The sequence below is a fragment of the Phymastichus coffea genome, unplaced genomic scaffold, assembly GCF_024137745.1.
Source record: "Phymastichus coffea isolate CEN01 unplaced genomic scaffold, Cenicafe_Pcof_1.1 PCOF00158, whole genome shotgun sequence".
Lineage (NCBI taxonomy): Eukaryota > Metazoa > Arthropoda > Insecta > Hymenoptera > Eulophidae > Phymastichus > Phymastichus coffea.
This window is the reverse complement of record NW_026706969.1, coordinates 143605-163223: the sequence shown is the minus strand read 5'-3', so window position 1 is coordinate 163223 and position 19619 is coordinate 143605. Positions and strand designations below refer to the sequence as shown.

Here is a 19619-nt window from a genome sequence, read left to right as displayed (position 1 = left end):
TGTAGTTGGAAAGAATAAATATAACTTAGAATATATATTATTTATATTCATAATATAAATATAAAAAATTGACCAGACATTATTAAACAAAGTGTTAAGTGAGCATTGTTGGTTGTTATTCTTATATATAGTTATATGGTCGTAACAGACAAGCATAAAGGTCGAACGTCATTTCGCTTAACTACTAGAGTATAGTTCGTTATTATTATCACATGAACCAAAAAAACTAGGATTTTAAAAGTGACTATGCGAAAATACAGCTTGGCAGCCGACGAAATAGTTACACCACGGTGCAGCTTGCAGTGCGCAAGCCGCATTTAGCCGTTACAAGTTATCAGCTGATGTGGGAAACGCAACATGTTTTTAGTTAGCGTAAGCCGGCTCGCTTGCGGCTCGATCCGTCTCTTTGCTCGCTCGTTAATAACATCCAAAAACATCAATCAAGTCAAGTACTTCGCGCAAATTGCACACGCCAACATGGTTAGGCCGAAAGTATTGGTAACACGCGTCGACGTTCCTGAGGCTGGATTGAAATTGCTCAGAGAAGAGTGAGTCACTTCACTTATCGCTTTGGTAGCTTTTCTTCACTGCGACTTTTACATTCAAATGACTGCTCTCACAGGTTCAATCTTGACATTTGGGAGCAAGAAGTGCCCATTCCCAGATCAGAGCTTATATCAAGAATAAAGGATGTTGATGCTCTCTATTGTCTTTTAACAGATAAAATTGATGATCAAGTCTTGGAAGCAGCTGGTAAAAAATTGAAAGTCGTTGCTACAATGTCTGTAGGAGTGGATCACTTAGATCTAAAAGCTTTAAAAGCTAGAAACATTCCAGTCGGATATACTCCTGGAGTTTTAACCGATGCTACTGCAGAGTTGGCAATCGCTCTATTGTTAGCTACATCAAGAAGATTAATCGAGGCTAATAAAGCAATCTACAAGTGAGTTTCCAAATGGTTGTACTTATTTATTATCTATTATTTCCTAAATACCTATTAAATAAATGCAGAGGTGAGTGGAAAGCCTGGTCCCCATCTTTTATGACTGGACCAAAACTTTCTGGCTCAAACGTGGGAATTGTAGGTCTAGGGAGGATAGGTTTTAGACTAGCTGAGTATTTGAAAAGTTTTGGAGTTGCCAATATATTTTACACTAGTCGCACTGAAAAGCCAAATGCGACGAAAATTGAACTGAAGAAAGTTGAGCTTGATAATCTGCTGAGAGAGAGTGACTTTGTCATAATTACAATTGCATTGACACCAGAAACAAGAGAGATGTTCAAAACAGAAACTTTTAAAAAAATGAAGAAAAGCTCTATTTTAATAAACATTAGCAGGGGAGAAGTAGTACATCAACCTTCATTGATAACAGCCTTGAAGAATGGTACTATCAGAGCTGCTGGATTAGATGTCATGACTCCTGAACCAATACCTCTTGATAGCGAGTTATTGAAACTGGATAATTGTAGTGAGTTGATATAAAAATTAGTATTGCAAAGGGTCCATTATTTACTTTACAATGTTCTAATGACTCTTGACTTTTAATTTATGTTTCAGTTGTTATTCCACATTTAGGAAGTGCTGCTACAGAAACTCGTAACGAGATGGCTGTAATGACTGCTAAAAATATAATTGCTGTTCTTCACAATAAACCTGAACAAATGCCAGCTTCCTTTCAATTCTAAATATGTTGAGCAGATAAATTGTTATATTATGATATTATAAAATAAATTTTTTATTTTTCTAAATGACTGAGTAAATAAATACTGAGTTTTTTAAATAACCTATAAAATAAGTGTCTTTTTTGCTTTTTACTAATCGAGTAAATACATTTTTCTATTTTACTAATGACATTTGTATAAAAAATTTGCTGATGCAACATTCAGAATGAACATTTTTTTAATTTACCGGGTTGCAGACGAAAACCAGTGGTAATCATGCTTGCTGCCTAATCATTAAATTGAGGTTGAGAACCATTGTTAGCTGGAGAGGATAGGACAGCCGACGCAGCAGATGATAAAAATGTAAATAAAGTGCACACTGTTCTGCTTACAAATAGGATGATTGTAGTGCAAAGATGACTAATATGAAATAGTGTACATAAAGTTATTGTATCAGTCACTATAAATTAGATTATACTGATGAAAAATCAAATAACAAATAGCAGAACATATTCTACCGTCTAATACTTATATTTAGCATAATAGGTTATAAATAGAAATGAACATGCAACCTAAATTTATTTATTTTGTCTTGACGTTTTTAGGTAACTTGAATTTTCTTTTATCTGCTTGTAATTAATGTGTGAACTATTATTATTAAGATATTGATGTTATTACAGCTTTAATGATTCGTATTGGAGGAGAATTAGAAAACTTAGAAGTATTACAGAAAAATGAACTTGAATCATCAAGTAATTCAACAAATACTTTATCAGGCAAAGAAAAATCAGAACAGTTAAATAGCATTACAAATGGTTCTGAAATGCCAGAAAATGAAAAAGATAACTCAAAAACTGTCGCATCAGACTCTGAGGAATTTTTAGAATTTTTAGATGCAAGTGAAATAGAAAGTAAAAATACAAATGATACTTCATTAAGTAAAAATACTAATATAACTACAGCTAATTCAACATCAATGAGTGCCACAAAAGTAAATTGTTTAGAAGATAAAGTATTTGGACCTGTTGAGGTGACCTATTTCTTATATATTTTTCTTAATAATTCAAGTCAAGATAGCTAATGATGAGTTACTTTTAGATTGTCAATTATACACGGTTAATGGAACTTTTGTTGTTGGATGCTGCACCAAATAGAACAAGAAATAGTAAAGAAGATAAAGCACTTCCAGGAACATGTATCCTTGTTATGTTTTATGCTAAATGGTGTGTATTCAGTAGTCAAGCAGCACCACACTTCAATGCTATACCTAGATTTTATCCACATCTCAAAGTTGTTGCTATTGATGCAATGAAATATCAAAAGTAAGTTATTAGTTTTTCAATCAATTTTAGATTTATGCTTATAAAAATAATGAATATTGATTTCAGTTTTAATACCCAATATGGAATTGTTGGAGTACCTACATTGATGCTTGTTCACAATGCAAAACCTGTGGCTAAATTTAATGAAACTGTGTACACTCTAGAGACTTTTTCAAAATTTGTATCTCATTTAACAAACCTGAAACCTAATGAATCTTTATATGTTACATCAGCAGACTTTAGTGGCCCAGTGTCATGTGTTCCTACAAAAGAAACTGACTACTGTTTAGTTTTGTCTTGGGTATTTATTATAGCATGTCTGCTTTACTTTACAATGCAAAGTGCGTGGTGGAAACAATTTATAGAATCTGTACAAAATACTTGGAGAGAAAGCAATGCGCAACATGAACATGTAGATTAAAATGTGTCTATATGAATTTTATTATGAACTGTTTATTGATTATTATCAACCAATTTTTTTTACTATGGTAGTTATAATTTATCTATAATTCATATTTTAAGTGATATTATAAATGATAGCATCTATAAGACGTTAATGTGAACTGTAAAAATATTGATTTATGCAACTATAATAAAATTTATAAGATATTAATAATTTTTAATATTCATATTAGCAAAGAGAGATTCTTAGTTTTAAATACAGATTTTAAATCGAAAAGAATTTTGAATCTTAATTTCTTAACGTTAGTCAATTGAGTGCTTATCTATATAACAATACAGTCTGAAGAGGTATTTAACCCATACGTTACGAAAAGTTATTAGGATACATAAAAAAATTTTAAATAATACTAATGATAGGTTTTATTAATAAAAAATGCATATTTTCTACTCTCGATAGAATTTGATAATCAACTTCCGAAAAAATCTTTACCCGCCAAAACTGAGAGATTACATACACAAGCGCAATATATACGTTGATGTATGTGCCATCTTGAAAATATCGACAGCAAAAGTTAGTAAACAGTCCAAAGGGTCAATGATAAAGTAAACATTCTTCCAATTTTAATGTATTTGTAAGAAGGTAATTTTGCGATTTTTATGTGACATTAATAAGAGTCATCAAGGAAAGTCATCATACAATAAAAATGTATTCAATCGTATCCTTTTCCAGGTGTTTTCATTTGAGTTAGCGCAAAAACTAGAAAATAAAAATGCATCGCCGGGGTGGAAAGCGAATTCGGATGGATGATCCAGTCCCTCCAGAGTATGAAACAGCTATGATTACCACTGATGCCTACGGTGGTGATAATGCTTACGGATCTCAAGCATCAGCGCACGACTTTCAAGATAATGACCCAACACTTTCTGCTCTGGGAAATATGAGAATAACCAGAAACACTCGAGCCAGACTGAGAGGAGGACCTATTCAGCAGCCAAAATACAAAGAGATTGATGAGGATTTTATTCCAACTACACCAAGTACTAGTAAACCTCGTGGAGGAGGAAGAGGACGTAATAAAAGAGCACAGCAGACTTATCATCTAGAAGATGAGACAAGTTTGTACTATGCTGTTTTCAACAACAAATCAACTCTCACAGGCATTGTTGATGAGTGGATTGAAAAGTATAAAGTTAATAAAGAAAATGCCTTGCTCATGTTGATGCAATTTTTCATCAGTGCTAGTGGTTGTAAGGGCTTGATTACTCCAGAAATGCAAACTTTAGAACATGTCCATATCATTAGAAAAATGACTGAGGAATTCGATGAAGAAAGTGGTGAATATCCTCTTATAATGACAGGTCAACAGTATAAAAAATTCAGATCAAATTTCTGTGATTTTGTGCAAATTTTGGTGCGCCAATGTCAGTATTCCATTATCTACGATCAATTCCTCATGGACAATATTATTTCATTACTTACTGGATTGTCCGATTCACAAGTTAGAGCTTTTAGACATACTGCAACTTTGGCAGCTATGAAGTTAATGACTGCTTTAGTAGATGTAGCCCTGACTGTTTCCATAAATTTGGATAACACACAGAGGCAGTATGAAGCTGAGCGTCAGAAGGCTAGAGAAAAGAGAGCAGCTGACAGATTAGAGTCATTGATGGCAAAGCGAAAAGAATTGGAAGAGAATATGGATGAAATTAAAAACATGCTGACGTATATGTTCAAATCTGTTTTTGTACACAGATACAGGGATACCCTTCCAGAAATACGTGCAATTTGTATGGCAGAAATTGGAGTTTGGATGAAAAAATTTCATCAGAATTTCCTTGATGACTCTTATCTAAAGTATATTGGTTGGACATTACATGACAAGGTAGGAGAAGTTCGATTGAAGTGTTTGCAAGCATTACAGCCATTGTATGCCTCAGAGGAATTGAAAACCAAGTTGGAATTATTCACTAGTAAATTTAAAGATCGCATCGTTGCTATGACACTGGACAAAGAGTATGACGTTGCAGTACAAGCTGTCAAATTAGTTATCTCCATTTATAAGCATCATCGTGAAATTTTGAGTGATAAAGATTGTGAACACGTTTATGAACTAGTTTATTCTTCACATAGAGCTGTTGCCCAAGCAGCTGGAGAATTCGTGAATGAACGATTCTTTACTTCCAATGAAGAAATTGAAGTGAAGACTAAACGTGGTAAAAAGCGTCTACCAAACACACCATTTATCAGAGATTTAGTCCTGTTCTTTATTGAATCAGAGCTTCATGAACATGGAGCTTATTTGGTTGATTCTTTGATAGAAGCTAACCAGATGATGAAGGATTGGGAGTGTATGACTGACTTATTATTGGAGGAACCTGGACCAAATGAAGAAGCTCTAGATAATCAGCAAGAAACATCTCTAATTGAAATTATGGTTTGCTGCATCAAACAAGCAGCAACAGGTGAGGCACCAGTTGGTAGAGGTCCTACCAGGAAAATTCTTTCAGCTAAAGAAGTGAAACAAGTGCAAGAAGACAAGCAAAAATTGACTGAGCACTTCATTCAAGTGTTGCCTCATTTATTAGATAAATATCGTGCAGATCCAGAAAAACTGGCCAACCTTCTATCTATACCTCAGTATTTTGAATTGGATATTTACACCAAGACCAGGCAAGAGCAAAATTTAGATTTTTTACTGCGCAAAATTCACGATATTGTTGATAGGTCACTCAATACAGAAGTACTGGATACAGCAGCTAAAACTCTAGAGTACATGTGCGTTCCTGGATCCGCTATTTTCACAAAATGCGATGTAGCAAGATCAACATTGATAGATGCCATTGTCATTAAGTACAGAAATGCCATCAATGAGTTTAGAAATGCCATTGACGGAAATTATCAGCCAAGCGAGGATGAAATTTTTGCTGTTCAAGAATCATTGAAAAAGGTTGCTATTTTCTATAGTTGCCACGATATGAATAACAGTGATATTTGGGATTCATTATTCAAAGATATCAAGGAATCAAGATACAGATTACCAGATGAGGCTGTAAAGTACTGCATCAGTGCTTGTTTGTTTTCTATAATTTGGTCACAGAATGATTTAATAAATTCTGCAGATTATGATAATCGAGCTGAAGAAAAATGTCAAAGACTGAAGCACAGACTACATGAGTTTATGAAATGTATGAGTTATTTCATCAATGCAGACGAAGTTGACATTCCAACTATAATAAGAGAAGAAGCTTACAATACTATTTGTGATTTACTTGTAATATTTTGCAATCAGTTAACCACTCAAAAAAATCCTCTGCTCCATCAGCTTATTTATGACCCAAATCAAAATATGCAGGATATGCTAAACAGATTCATTCAGCAATATGTTTTTTCTGAAGTGGAAGAAGAAGAACATGATGAGCATTCGAAGATTGAAGAACTTCATAAAAAGAGAAATTTCCTTGCTGCTTATTGCAAATTGATAGTCTACAATATGATTCCAACTAAGGCTGCGGCTGATGTCTTCAAACATCACGTCAAATATTACAATGATTACGGTGATATTATCAAAACCACAATAGGTAAAGCTCGGGATATCAATAAAACCAATTGTGCTCTAACAATGCAACACAGCTTAAACATTCTGTACAACGAGATTGCTGAAAAAGAAGGCAAAGTCAATAGAAACAGTGAAGAGTTTACTTCGGTGAAAGAACTTGCCAAACGTTTTGCTCTTTCTTTTGGGCTTGATGCAGTGAAAAATCGCGAAGCAATAACAGCTTTGCATAGGCAAGGAATTTTATTTGCAGTCTCTTGCCCAGATGACATTGAACCGGATCCCACTGGACCCCCACCAAATCTCTCTTACTTGGAAATTTTAAGCGAATTTACCAATAAACTTCTGAAACAAGACAAGAGAGTAGTATTAAATTTCCTTGATAAGCACCTTCAAGCAGGTATGCCGTCTTCTAGGGGAGAAGACTGGCAACCATTACTTTTATACAGAAATAGTCTTCTCCACGGTGATACTGACACAGTACCAATAACAAGCAAGCGAGCTTACACCAGACGTAGGAAAGATCAAATTGCTGAAGAAGAGGAGGCTGATGAAGGTGATGAAGGCTCTGACCACGATTTTATTGGATATTAAATGAGATGTTGATAAGAAAAATAGACAATTATTAAGTGGAACTGTGTGTATAAGCGTTTCATCTAGATTATTTATTTAAAGAAGTTTTTTTATTATTTTGATTTAATATATGTACCACTGAAGATTCTATCATTATCAATATTACATTACTTCATATATTAGCAAAACTTATTTTGCATTTCACTGACTTTTTCTTATGGAATATTGTAAATAAAATTGTAATCAATCTCGTATTAAAGGTGATATTTCGAGAAATCATTATTAAAAGGTATGTTATATTAATTTAAACAAAAAAATATAAAATTTATAATAAATTTTTTTAATAATTTATTTGTAAAATTATCCTTGAAAATTGTGAAACATTTATAATCAAGGACCTTTTTAAATAAAAAACAAAATTTTAAATATTTGATAGTGTAGTTCTCGTTTGATTAAGGTAGTAATGGTCGCTTTTTGCAGTTTGACGCTCATGGCCGACATTTTTTTCTCAACCGTTCACTTATTCACTGCGTTCACAACTTCACGATTATTGTGCACGGCATTTGTTTGCGCTGAAGTTCGTCTTTAATCAATTCGTGTCTCGCAATTCTTGTGGCGGTCTATCCGCACAACATTTCAATTTTATCCATCAAAAAAAGTAAATGTCCACTGACAAACGTTTTTCCTATTTCCCATCCTCACCAAGACCTAAAAGGTTAATTTCGTAATGACATCCCACGGTGTCCAAATTTTTTTCCCGGACCTTGGCTTACCCATCTCCTATGATCTCAGGTTAGATTGTTTATAACAATAATTTTTACTGACAAGCGTCTACGAACAATTTTTCACATTGGTTTTGTGCAAAGAAAAAACAATTTTGTGACTGACCATTAGTCATCGTAACTTGTGATACATTGAGTTCCTTGGTTCGACAGCACTGACAATATGGGTTCAGTAAGTTTAATATGCCCCATGTGCTGTCAAGAGACTTTTAGCAATTTGGAATTACTCAAGGACCATTTACTTAACGTGATGAATAATTTGTATTGCCCTGGATGCTCTGAGCAAATTCCTTCATTATCTGCGTTGATTCAACATTTAGATTGTTGTGACAATACATTTGGAAAAGGAGAAAGAAAACTCACACAGTTAGAGTGCAATAGATTAACTAATGAAAATGATAAAGTACCAGATGTGTTGATGGTAGCTATTGATTATTTTATAATTTTTATAAATATTTCATTAATAACTTATACTTACAGGAAGGTGCTGAAGATGAATTAAATGAGAGCTTTTTAGCTACTGTTAATGAAGATGGAATTATGATTATTGGTGAAGGAAGAACAATTCAAGTAGATGAAAATGGTTTGCTATTATGAATACTGATTTTGCAATGTTTTATGTTATTACTAATGCATTATTTTCATTGAAATATACTTAAAAATAATATTTATTTTTAGGTGATATTCAAGTAGTAGAAAAATCAAGTACAACAAATACAATAACTCATTGTGAAGAAGCTATTATTAACAACATGGAAGATGATACAGAAATTGATATATCTTCTGATCCAGTAAATCAGGAAGAGCAAATAAATTCTACAAAACAGGAAATATCCATGTCTAATATGCCAGATGATTCAGAAATTTTGGATGATAATGACCAAACTTACATACAGTTTTCAGAAATAGAAGATATGGAGCTTGAAGATGAATCTAGAGAAGAATCAAGAAATGTGGAAGAGCAGGTAAAAAGTCTTTAAATTTTATTAACTTTGATTGTTCCAATAGAAATAACTTGAAAATATATTTAAGCACATGAATTTTATTTTATTTATTCCACAGGGAGAAGGAGATGTTATGTTCAGTTGTAATGCATGTAGAATAAGTTTTACCAATGTAAAAGACCACTTGAGAGATTACCATCATGGAGAGGAAGTAGTATTAGAAATGAACGAGGAACAATTGAATGAAATAGAAGCAACTACCACAAAACCAATGTTACCATCTACCCGAATTGCAGACGTGAACGCGTCATCAAAAGTGTCATCGAACAATACAAAAGCAGCTCCAAGACAGAGACAATCCATGAACACATTAAGGACTGAAGAGTGTATAGATAGTGATGGAAGGACGTTTACTCGAAAAGTTGTGCAAATAGAAAGATTTTGGGATAAGTCACCAGTTAATTTGTCGTCAACAAAAGCTCCAATGATTGAAAAATTTTTCTCCAATGTCGAGGGTGTCAAAGTAAATTCAGTCTCAATGATATTATTAATTTACAATTATTTGTCTAATTCAAGGAATTTCAGGTCCGAGATAAAAGTATAACAGTTGCCCCAACGAAAATGTACAGATGTAACCAGTGCCTAGGACAGTTTGCCAAGTTGACCGATTTTCGAGTTCACAATTGTTTTCAAACAACCAACCGTTGCGAAAAATGCGACTTGACTTTTACCTCGGTGAGATCAATGCACGCGCATATGAGGACTCATCGACAGGTGAACGACTATCCTACCCTCAAAATTTTCTTATGTCAAATCTGTGGAACAGAGTTCTTAACGCACAAAAGCTTACAATTGCACAAGAGGATGCATCAACCGGTCAAATCACGCCATGTCGATGCACCTGAGGGTACCGAAGAGGAAACATTTGAATGTCCTGATTGCGGTATTTAGTGAATTTCACATATTCTTATCAACATTGTGAAAAAATTTACAGTATTGCTGTATAATCGTTTTCTTTCTGTTTAGGGAAAATTCTCGCAGAAGCGTACAGAGCTGCACATATGGCCACACACGAAGGCGACTCAATCACATGTATCATTTGCAATCGAAAATTCGATTCCGAGGAGAGTTTACAAATGCATAGGGCAGTTCATGCCGAATCAGGCGTCGATGCTTTGAATGCATCGACGAATGAAATTATTATCCCAGATATACAAGATCCCATAGAGCCAATATTAGATACCAACAATTCGGCAAATGAAATAGTTACCGGCGAAAAAGTCGACGACGAGATTGCAATTCAGAAACCTTATCAGTGTCAGCATTGTGGTCGTCGGTTCACAAGACCTCACGAGAAAGTAAAGCACGAAAGGATACATACAGGAGAGAAGCCGCACGTCTGCGAGGTATTTAATATTGTAGATCAATAGTTGTACATTCATTGTATAGTATATAAAAAATTAAAGACAATCGATTTGGTAAATATCACGATTCTTCAGAAAGTACACCGTTTAATAATTGAGATTCACAGCCGGGCTGATTATTCACAGTATCATTAAAATAAGTTAAGACCGCGTGCTAAAACGTTATGTTTTATACTATTCAAACAAAATGACGTCCCTTTCTATCGATAACCATTAAATAACTATTTGATTTTGTTGTAGGTCTGTGGTAAGACATTCCGAGTTTCCTATTGCCTGACTCTCCACATGCGCACTCATACCGGTGTCCGACCGTACGAGTGTCAGCATTGTGGCAAGCGTTTTAAGGCTTCTTCGGTGTATAACCATCATCTGTTGACTCACGGTGATGAGCGCGCTTACACCTGTCCATACTGCCCCAAAACTTTCAAGACCCGCGTGCAATTGGCTGGTCACAAGAATAGTCACACTAAACCTTTCCGCTGTACCGAGTGTTCACGACCGTTCGCTTCCCTCTATGCGGCTCGTTCGCACATGCAAACTCATAAAAAGGACAACAATTTGAAATTTAGTTGCAACATCTGCGGTGCCTCGTACGGCCGAGCTTTTGCTTTGAAGGATCATCTGAAGCAACACGAAAACGACCATTCGGCTACGCTACCACCAGAGGCTTCGAGGGAAGAAGAAGTACAAGTAGATTTCTTACTACGAGACGATGTGGAAGTTGTTGGTGAAGAGTTAATTGTGCCTTCGCCGCCTCCGCCTGCTTGTGAATCGATAGAGAGTATTGAATTAGCTGAGTAAGATTTCCCGTTGAGTTTGCGCGTTATGAACAATTTCATTCTTTTTTTCTCCTCTTTTATTAGGCCTTTGATGCTGCTATTTTTTTTTTTTTACAAGGCCAATATTGTAAAAAGATATTAGTGCAGAGTTTGACACTTGTTTTTCTAGGTAGCTTGATCAACAAATCAATCTTCAGTCTAGATAATCGTAATTAAAATGATACTGTCTTATTTCATATTTTTTATTATTCAAAGACAATAAGCTATTCTTTACAGCTAGAATCATTTCTGGCAGTAATTAATTCGAAAGATATTTTTCAAATGTCTATATCTACTTTGATATGTATACACATTACTTATTCGAATTAATAGATTTACTTCAATCTATCTTTCACCGCTGAACTTATCGTTTCCAATAATGTTCTCAAGCTAATTATTAATTGCTCACATCTACATAGTACAAATTCAAAATGACAGACCTTATACATACCTATTGTAATGTATTCCTGTGAAATAATCGTGTTGATAATGTATCGAAGAATTATCATTAAATTTCTTAAAATTGACATAATAATAGTTGAACGTGAGGAGGTAACGATGGTTCTTTTGTACATTATGAAAAAAATAAATCAACTATCACGCGGTAAGCGGCGACAGTATGTTTTAATTGTACATCGACCGAGACTCGACATTAATTAATCTGTGTCGCTGCACGCACGTGTATTTACCCGACGGCACGTACCAAATAAACTCAACGCTATGTAAACTAAGTCATCTGCTTGTTGAATATTTTGTTCACTCTAGCCCAAGTTGATATCGTCCAAATTCAAAGTTGTCGAGAATTTGGCAAATAAAACTATATGTTAGCCGCGAATCCGTCACCTGCTGATGTTCCGAATTGTCGAGTCAAGTTGCTTACTCGGCACGGTAAGTATTTCGGATAGACGTCGCCGTAGTTGCATTATCCATCAAATCTTATAAATGCGAATCCAATAGAAATAGCAGCGTCCAGGAGATGCGAGCATATCAATGCTTCCATTTCTTGGTAAAATACAGCTGCGATCAATCTCGGTGCAGATAGTTACGACAGAGTTTCGGCGTTCGTGCTCCAGCAAATCGACTACCATTGCTTACGTTTTCACTGCGTCCGTTTACATTAAAGAAGCACACACCGCTTGATCATGATTACGTGTACCGACACGTATATATGTAACAACTGAACCAGTGCAAGGGTCAAGCGTTCAAACCAAAAAAAACAGCCTAAGTATCTGTCGGTTGCGGTGTTGGCGTTTATCGCGAGTCGAGTACCGTTCACCAACCTTGTCATTCGTCTGTCCTGTGGCAAGAGATTAGCATCAAAACCATAATAATTTTCCGTATCGATGCTAATTAAACAGCTCGTTATTCAGCTGCTCGGTTTTAAAGAGACGTACCATTGATATATGAATATTTAAGACAGTTATTTCTTTTTTATAGATACTTGTACAGGAGATGAAGGAAAGATCTCACTTTCAATGCAAATCGCGAAAGCTGCGATAGCCATCAATAGCAGCTCATTAACAATGCGCATACGATGTAGATGTGTTAATCGTATGGGCATATATTACGCGGAACGACCACCAGCGGACGGCATTAGTAACGCTTCGATAATTCAAGACACCGAAATTCCTCGCAAGGCCGTGGCATAGAAATAAATGAATGAATAAAAAGCTCGTGATCGATTAGTAAAATCGAGCGTTAAATCACAAGGACGACCGCGAAATCTTATTCTGCGCTCGAATAAATCACGTCATTCCCGCGCGGCTACGAGAGTCAAATTGGCGCGCTGCAGCAAAGTGCACGCGGATGATCTCTCGTTTCGTAAACTTGCTGACGCTATATAGCGGCGGAAAGCGAAACGCGTGGTTCGTCGATCGCCAGCCAGAAATCAAAGCCGACCGATTGTCCGCGCAAGAGCGAGACAGTCGCTGTATTGATCAGCTGTGTGAGAGGCGGTGCAGCCCTGGAAACAGATGATTGCGACGGCACACCCACGCGGCCAGCCGAGTCGGACGCATTTGTGTGGGTAAAAACTACGTGGCCCTGTCACCCATTGTTCCGGCGTTCTCTCGCCCTCGACTCTCTTTTTTTGCTATCGTCAATGCGTTTCGCCATGAGGCTCGCCGTTCTCGCGATCTTACTAGGCTGCAGCGTCACCTTCGCCAGCGAAGTCAAATATTCTCGCGCCGTTGTCGAGGTAAGTGATGATGTTTGGCTGTCCGAGGAGATATGCGAGACGAGTTGTTTGTTTTTTTTTTCTCGTCATCGTTTGCTTCGCTATGGTTGCAGAGCTGCAAGGGTTGCCAGTTAAATCAGTTGCCCGAAATCAGGAAGTTCATATTCGAAGATCTGCCTCATTAGTATCCTTTACAAAAATGATTGTATTCGTCGTAATTTTTTCATAAAACCATAGAAAAAATAGTTTTCCTTAATGAAAAGATTTCAGTGAAAATGTCGAATACAAGCACATTCAGGGTGAACCTCCGGAATTAGTTCTCTATGATCGTTATGATGAGGTAAAGTTATTTGTCTGTTTGTACGTACATGATAACTTGTGCAATTGCTGTAAAACTTTTATTTTTATCAACTTTGTATCATGTGTATCAATTATTCTTACGCGATTACGCATAGTCACCTTGTGATATAAAGTTCTTTGATCATTACGAATTCACATCGGGATATCTTTTCGCGACTAGCATTGATTTGTAAAATTTGTATATAGATCTTTCAATTTTTTTTTCGTTGTTTTAAACGCAGGAAGTGGAACGATTGAAGCTGGCCAAATTGACGCGCGATGAGTGCAACGAACTACTCGTGTCCAAGGGATTCAAACGCTCATCGTCAGCAGCCAAGGACGAGATGTAAATCCACCATAGATTTGTCAATGCCGCATGATCGATAACAATGATTGATCCACAATTAAATAATAAGCGCACGCAAGTCGCACAAAAAAAGAACGTAACACACAGTTGTACACAAGCGTATAGAGGCACCCGAGAGAAGAAAAGGAAGCATTTTTAAGTTTTAACGTGTAATTTTTGTTTTTCTTTTGTTCGTTTAAAAAAAAAGTAAATAAATAAACCGTAGACCGAGGGGAGTGCATATAGGAAGCTCTCCTCTCGATGGAGCTGCAATCTGTGATAATACCACTAGGAATCGAAAACGCAATTGCGTACACGTCACAAAAACAAATGAAAAAATCTACCATCCATCATCGTGCAAATCGTATAAGGTACGCAAAAAGCGCGTAAACGTGTTTTTTCGTGTCGTGCACTATAATATTTCTCTACTACACTTTCTCTCTCTCTCTTTCTCTCTTTCTCTCTCTCTCTCTCTCTCTCTCTCTCTCTCTCTCCTCTCTATATAATATACTTTTCATAAACATTATTCTTCTCGTGCTCTGATTATCATTCGTTTTTCTCCTATCTGCAAGCCTTCGTCCTGTCCGTAGAGTTAACGCAGCAATAATATTTCAACGTTTCACGTCCATTCGCGTGTAAATATCGTAGATATTTTCATGATGCTCGGCATATAAGGTAGCGTTTTGATAGTGTGCTTTGTGTTATATTTTTGTATTCTCTCACACTGTGTATCTTAATATATGCACTTATAATGCAAACAGCAAGAATCTTTCATCGACGTTGTTTTTCTTTTTATACTATGCGGTTTATTTTTTACATATGATTTTACACATTCTTATAAAATGCACAAAGTATCAACAAACGATAACAAAAATTTTACATAAAGATTTTTTCACGGGACTTTAATAAGAGTCGACAATTTTATCGCTGTAATGAAGATAAACGATGTTTTCGAGAATCAGTTCTAATTCTTTTTATTTGGTATTAGGTAACAATGTAAATGTAAATTATAATGTAGCGTGCAAAATTGCAACGTATGAGAAAATTGCTGACAAGTTAACATGACAAAAAGTAAACTGCTGCGGCTAGCGCACTCAGTATCAAATGTAGTTTGTTAAAAGAAATACAGTTATGCAGTGTTGCCAGTTAAATCTCGGACAGTCTTAACTTGTGTGTTCAAATTATTCAATTATTAAAGAACTGCATGATGTGCTTTCAAATCATATACTGTATCAGTGCAATAATTCGCACGGAATGTAAAACTGACAGAAAGTTACAATCATTGTAAGATTTGTAGTTGATTGATTAAGGCAAGACCGTGTTACAATTTTCGAAATAATGTAAATTTTATCATATATGTGTATCTCGAGTGAATAAAGAAATCACAAATTACTTAAAAAATTACTTAACTTAATACCTAGTCCCTTTTCTGTCTGTGTTCTTCCCTTTTGTATTAAAAAAAATCCACCATTTTCACTGATGTACTTTATGTAAGGGAGTTATTCATGACCAATGCGTATACTACAACCATTGTAATACTGACGTACTACAAGTTAATAGTTAATTGTTATGCTTTAAACCATCAAATACTCTCAATGACCAAATCAAGAGTGTAAATGTTTTTAAGAGTGTAAATTATTCCTAAGGTTTCTTAAAAACTAAATTATATACAGATTAGATGCCTAATAGTACAACGATAACTGCTTTGGCATTAGTAAAGTATAGTATTTGAAGTATGTAAATTTAAATTTTCAATGTGATTGACAAATACTTTGTGTAGCTGAGGGCATTTATATACATATATTCAAATAATTAATAGTGCCTCCAGGACATAAACTCATTATTCGGCATGAAAAAATTTGCGATTTATTGCGTATACAAGTTGATATTTGGTCGTGTACCACATTTTTAGAGAAAATTTCGTGAAATTTTCATACACGTAATTATAACCTTAAATATTAGATGTACACAATCGTATATCGAAAATTATGCACTTGTTTAAAAAGAAAAAATATAAGAACGTTAATTATTTTGCTAAATATACAATGTACGTATCCAATTCTTATCATGCACCAACGATTTTTAATCGAATTTATCAGGTATACTCGAAGTATTTAATTTTGACATACTACTTTCTTTTTAAAGGAATGCAGAATTTTCTGTGCACAATTGTGTACCTATATTGTTTGGAATTTTAATTACATGTAACACTTCACGGAATTTTCTTATTAAAAACGAAGCGTCCAATTAAATATTATCTTCGACACGTAATAATTCACAAATTTGTTCGTATGTAATAATGCAGTGTATTATAATTTTGTACATGAACGGTTCTCTGTCGCCTTTAAAACCAAGTTGTTCAAATTTTACGCATAACATAAGGTAATGAATCGATATGTGCAAAGTATTCAAAGTTATAATAAAATAATTATGCATTTCTTTCATTTTAATTGCAGTTATTGAGAATTAACTGCTTTTTAAAACCTTTGAGTTAGTTTGAAAAATTTCAGTCAATAGCACTCAAGGTTTTACATACAAATTCACGTCGATAGGTATGATTTTTTTTCTTTTACTTAAGCAACGATGTTGTTGTACAGTAAGTAATATCATTCAAAATATTGTGTTTAATAAAAAGACGCAGTTACTACGACATTTTACTTACAACAAAACTTTCTACTATTAAAATTTTGTTCTTAAAATATACAGGAAAAAGTCGATGTATTAGTACAAGAAGTGGATGAGTGGACTTATAGATCCAGGAATCATACCCTGGAACAAATGTTATGCCAAGAGTAACCAAACAATGAAGGCAAATGCCAACCACAAAAACAATTTTGAGAGAAACGTTTCTTCTTCAAACTGAGGACCTCCATGAGGTGCTGGAAAAAATAGTATTAAAATTAATTCATGCGATTGTCTTGAAACACTTACATTAGAAATTTTGTTTCACATTGAAAAGTAAAAAGTACCTGCACTTGGTCTTGAATCACCATAGTTGAAAGAAGAAGTGAAAAATCCAAATGGGAAAGCACCAATACCAAATGACAAGTGAAAAGTACCATCGCCAAAACCAAAACCAGGGAAGCCTATGTTGGCTTCGTGCTCTGATCTTTGGCCCATCGGACGAGGTGGCACATTATTCCTAATAGCAAACAAAAAAAATACAGTCAGCCACTTGCATTCTAACTGCACTTAGAACCAAAAGAAATAGTAAAAATAACCTTGGATCTTCCTGTTTTGTAGCTCCACGACCATAAAGTGGAATAACTTTTTCTCTACTGATAGCAGCTTTGCAAACAGGACAAACTTGTCGTGTGGGGCGTGTTTCCAGCCATTGATGCAAGCAGGGCCAGCTGTAATTGGTAAAATATTTTTCTTTCAGTGCTGGATGGTATATTAAACAGTTACAACTGATAAAGTCGATACAATCAGCATTACTACAGTTGTTTTGTCAATGACTTGAGCCCAACTTAAGCCAAAATACGCTTACTTGTGTATTTTGTAGAACTACGTTTTATCACTTTATCAACTGAAATCAAAACAGACGTAACACAATCGAATGATTACGTCTGCTTAGATTGGTGAATATGGGAGAGGGGAGGATGCGCACACACGTATAGAAATAATAACATACCAAAACAAGTGTCCACACATACTAACGACCGCATCTTTGGCTGTGTCGAGGCAAATGTTGCACTCAAACATACGATCGTCCTTTTCTTTCTCCTCGGTTTGAGCATTGGGAGGAGTGTTGGACGGTCCAGGTTGTTCTTCTGTGCTGGTCACCATCTTCTCGCACTAACCGAAGGGCGGACTCTTGCACACACCAAAATTCTCTCACGAAGCTTCCAGAATTCCCGACTTTCCTCGTTTCTTCTCGTGACGAGATTTAATCAGAAAACTTGTCTTTCGCTCGTTCAATATACGGACTTGACTTTCTTTTTGTCAACTGGCACTTGCACACGTATGTACACACGCACGACGCACGGCACACGCACTAATAGCGACTCGTTGCTGCTGGTGCTCTTGATAGCATGATGTAGACTGGCCATGCGCGATTATATGGGCGACGATGGCGAAGTTGCTCGAGCTGAACACCACGTAAGTGAACGGAGCGATAGGTACGCTTGACGCACGTACACCGCTAGCTTGACGATACGCAGGCGCCGTCAGAGTGGAAAATACGAGTGTATGCGTGTGTGCGCCCGTGTGTATTTTTACGACTGTATTTCAGTGCGGCGAAATTATTTGGGTGGGGATATGCACGTGATTTGGACTGTATTCCTTGGTAGTATGTATAGGATTGGAGGAAGGTTCGACTTTTGAACTGCGGCTGATCGATCGATGCTTATTTTCGTGGATGCAGTGTTTGCTTTTTATTCGGCTGGAAATTCAAGGATTACAATGCTTTATTCCAACGTTGAATTGGTGTTTATAGCGTATATTTTACCTTCTCAATTGCTGTTGTAAAACCGTGACTAGGTATATACATTCGAAGTTTGATTTTCAAGCAAATTTCGAAAGATGTGGATGGTAAAATTAATGCATTCACTATATGGTGGAATTAAAAAAATTAATTAGGTTATTTACAAAATGTAATCTAAAAACTTACATCTTCCATTACAAGTGAAATATTTCTAATGAAATTCATTAGCAATACATAAAAAAAAATACTAGCTATTCTGATTTTCGATTTTAACTACAATAATTAATTAAAAGATGCAATAGTGAATCGCGTGGCTTCTATTGAAGCTCATTGTTCACTTGGTTAGTCTGTTATTTTAACATGTAAATAATATATTTGTAAAATCATGAAAAATAAGAATTCTCGCAGATGTTTTTCTGTTTTGCGTCAGGGTCATCAGGGATTGTCCACGCGTGCTACCCCATACCCCTATCTCGTACCCTAAGGTCTACCACGTTCAAATGTTCTATGATAGGTACGTCATTTTTACAATTCTGTGATCATGGAAGAGTTCAGTAACCATTTAAGCCACGGAGACTAACCATTGATTTAAAATGCGAGTAACGCGGAAGCATGCGGAAGTAACTATTCCATAGACGCCCCATATAGATGCATTACTCACATTGGTTACTGAACTCTCCCATGATCACGGAATTGTAAAGATGGCGTAACCCTAGAAAATTTGGACAGGACTGTATATAGGCCTCGGGGTACGGGCTAGGGGGTAAGCGGTAACACGTAGATAATTCCTCAAGTCCAGCTGGACAGAACTATAAACGAAGGCGGCCAATTCAGTATCTCTCGTCGTGATA

At 35.6% G+C, this 19619-nt stretch overlaps 6 protein-coding genes across 6 annotated transcripts; 5 read left to right on the top strand and 1 right to left on the bottom strand.

Moving 5' to 3' along the window:
• The first annotated feature begins 136 nt into the window (after positions 1-136).
• LOC131672769 (glyoxylate reductase/hydroxypyruvate reductase-like) lies at positions 137-1772 on the top strand. Its single transcript, XM_058950217.1, has 4 exons — positions 137-548; positions 623-943; positions 1012-1469; positions 1559-1772. The coding sequence occupies exons 1-4, from the start codon at positions 358-360 to the stop codon at positions 1684-1686; spliced, it is 1098 nt and encodes a 365-aa protein (XP_058806200.1). The 5' UTR covers positions 137-357; the 3' UTR covers positions 1687-1772.
• Positions 1773-2001: 229 nt separating this feature from the next.
• LOC131672770 (thioredoxin domain-containing protein 15) lies at positions 2002-3566 on the top strand. Its single transcript, XM_058950219.1, has 4 exons — positions 2002-2267; positions 2343-2692; positions 2761-2984; positions 3051-3566. The coding sequence occupies exons 1-4, from the start codon at positions 2222-2224 to the stop codon at positions 3403-3405; spliced, it is 975 nt and encodes a 324-aa protein (XP_058806202.1). The 5' UTR covers positions 2002-2221; the 3' UTR covers positions 3406-3566.
• Positions 3567-3714: 148 nt separating this feature from the next.
• On the top strand, positions 3715-7778 carry LOC131672786 (cohesin subunit SA-2). The gene is made up of 3 exons (XM_058950247.1): positions 3715-3734; positions 3844-4026; positions 4117-7778. The coding sequence occupies exon 3, from the start codon at positions 4157-4159 to the stop codon at positions 7532-7534; it is 3378 nt and encodes a 1125-aa protein (XP_058806230.1). The 5' UTR covers positions 3715-3734; positions 3844-4026; positions 4117-4156; the 3' UTR covers positions 7535-7778.
• Positions 7779-8038: 260 nt separating this feature from the next.
• LOC131672787 (zinc finger protein 90) lies at positions 8039-12201 on the top strand. Its single transcript, XM_058950248.1, has 7 exons — positions 8039-8716; positions 8776-8878; positions 8974-9260; positions 9358-9762; positions 9825-10182; positions 10266-10645; positions 10904-12201. The coding sequence occupies exons 1-7, from the start codon at positions 8459-8461 to the stop codon at positions 11462-11464; spliced, it is 2352 nt and encodes a 783-aa protein (XP_058806231.1). The 5' UTR covers positions 8039-8458; the 3' UTR covers positions 11465-12201.
• Positions 12202-13316: 1115 nt separating this feature from the next.
• On the top strand, positions 13317-14377 carry LOC131672791 (selenoprotein M-like). The gene is made up of 4 exons (XM_058950253.1): positions 13317-13678; positions 13771-13841; positions 13928-13997; positions 14239-14377. Exons 1-4 carry the CDS (start codon positions 13583-13585, stop codon positions 14344-14346), a joined length of 345 nt encoding a protein of 114 aa, XP_058806236.1. The 5' UTR covers positions 13317-13582; the 3' UTR covers positions 14347-14377.
• Positions 14378-14414: 37 nt separating this feature from the next.
• Positions 14415-18486, bottom strand: LOC131672790 (E3 ubiquitin-protein ligase RNF185-like). The gene is made up of 4 exons (XM_058950252.1): positions 17977-18486; positions 17564-17695; positions 17312-17484; positions 14415-17221 (listed from the first exon to the last, which is right to left on the bottom strand). Exons 1-4 carry the CDS (start codon positions 18129-18131, stop codon positions 17124-17126), a joined length of 558 nt encoding a protein of 185 aa, XP_058806235.1. The 5' UTR covers positions 18132-18486; the 3' UTR covers positions 14415-17123.
• Between the last annotated feature and the right edge of the window lie 1133 nt (positions 18487-19619).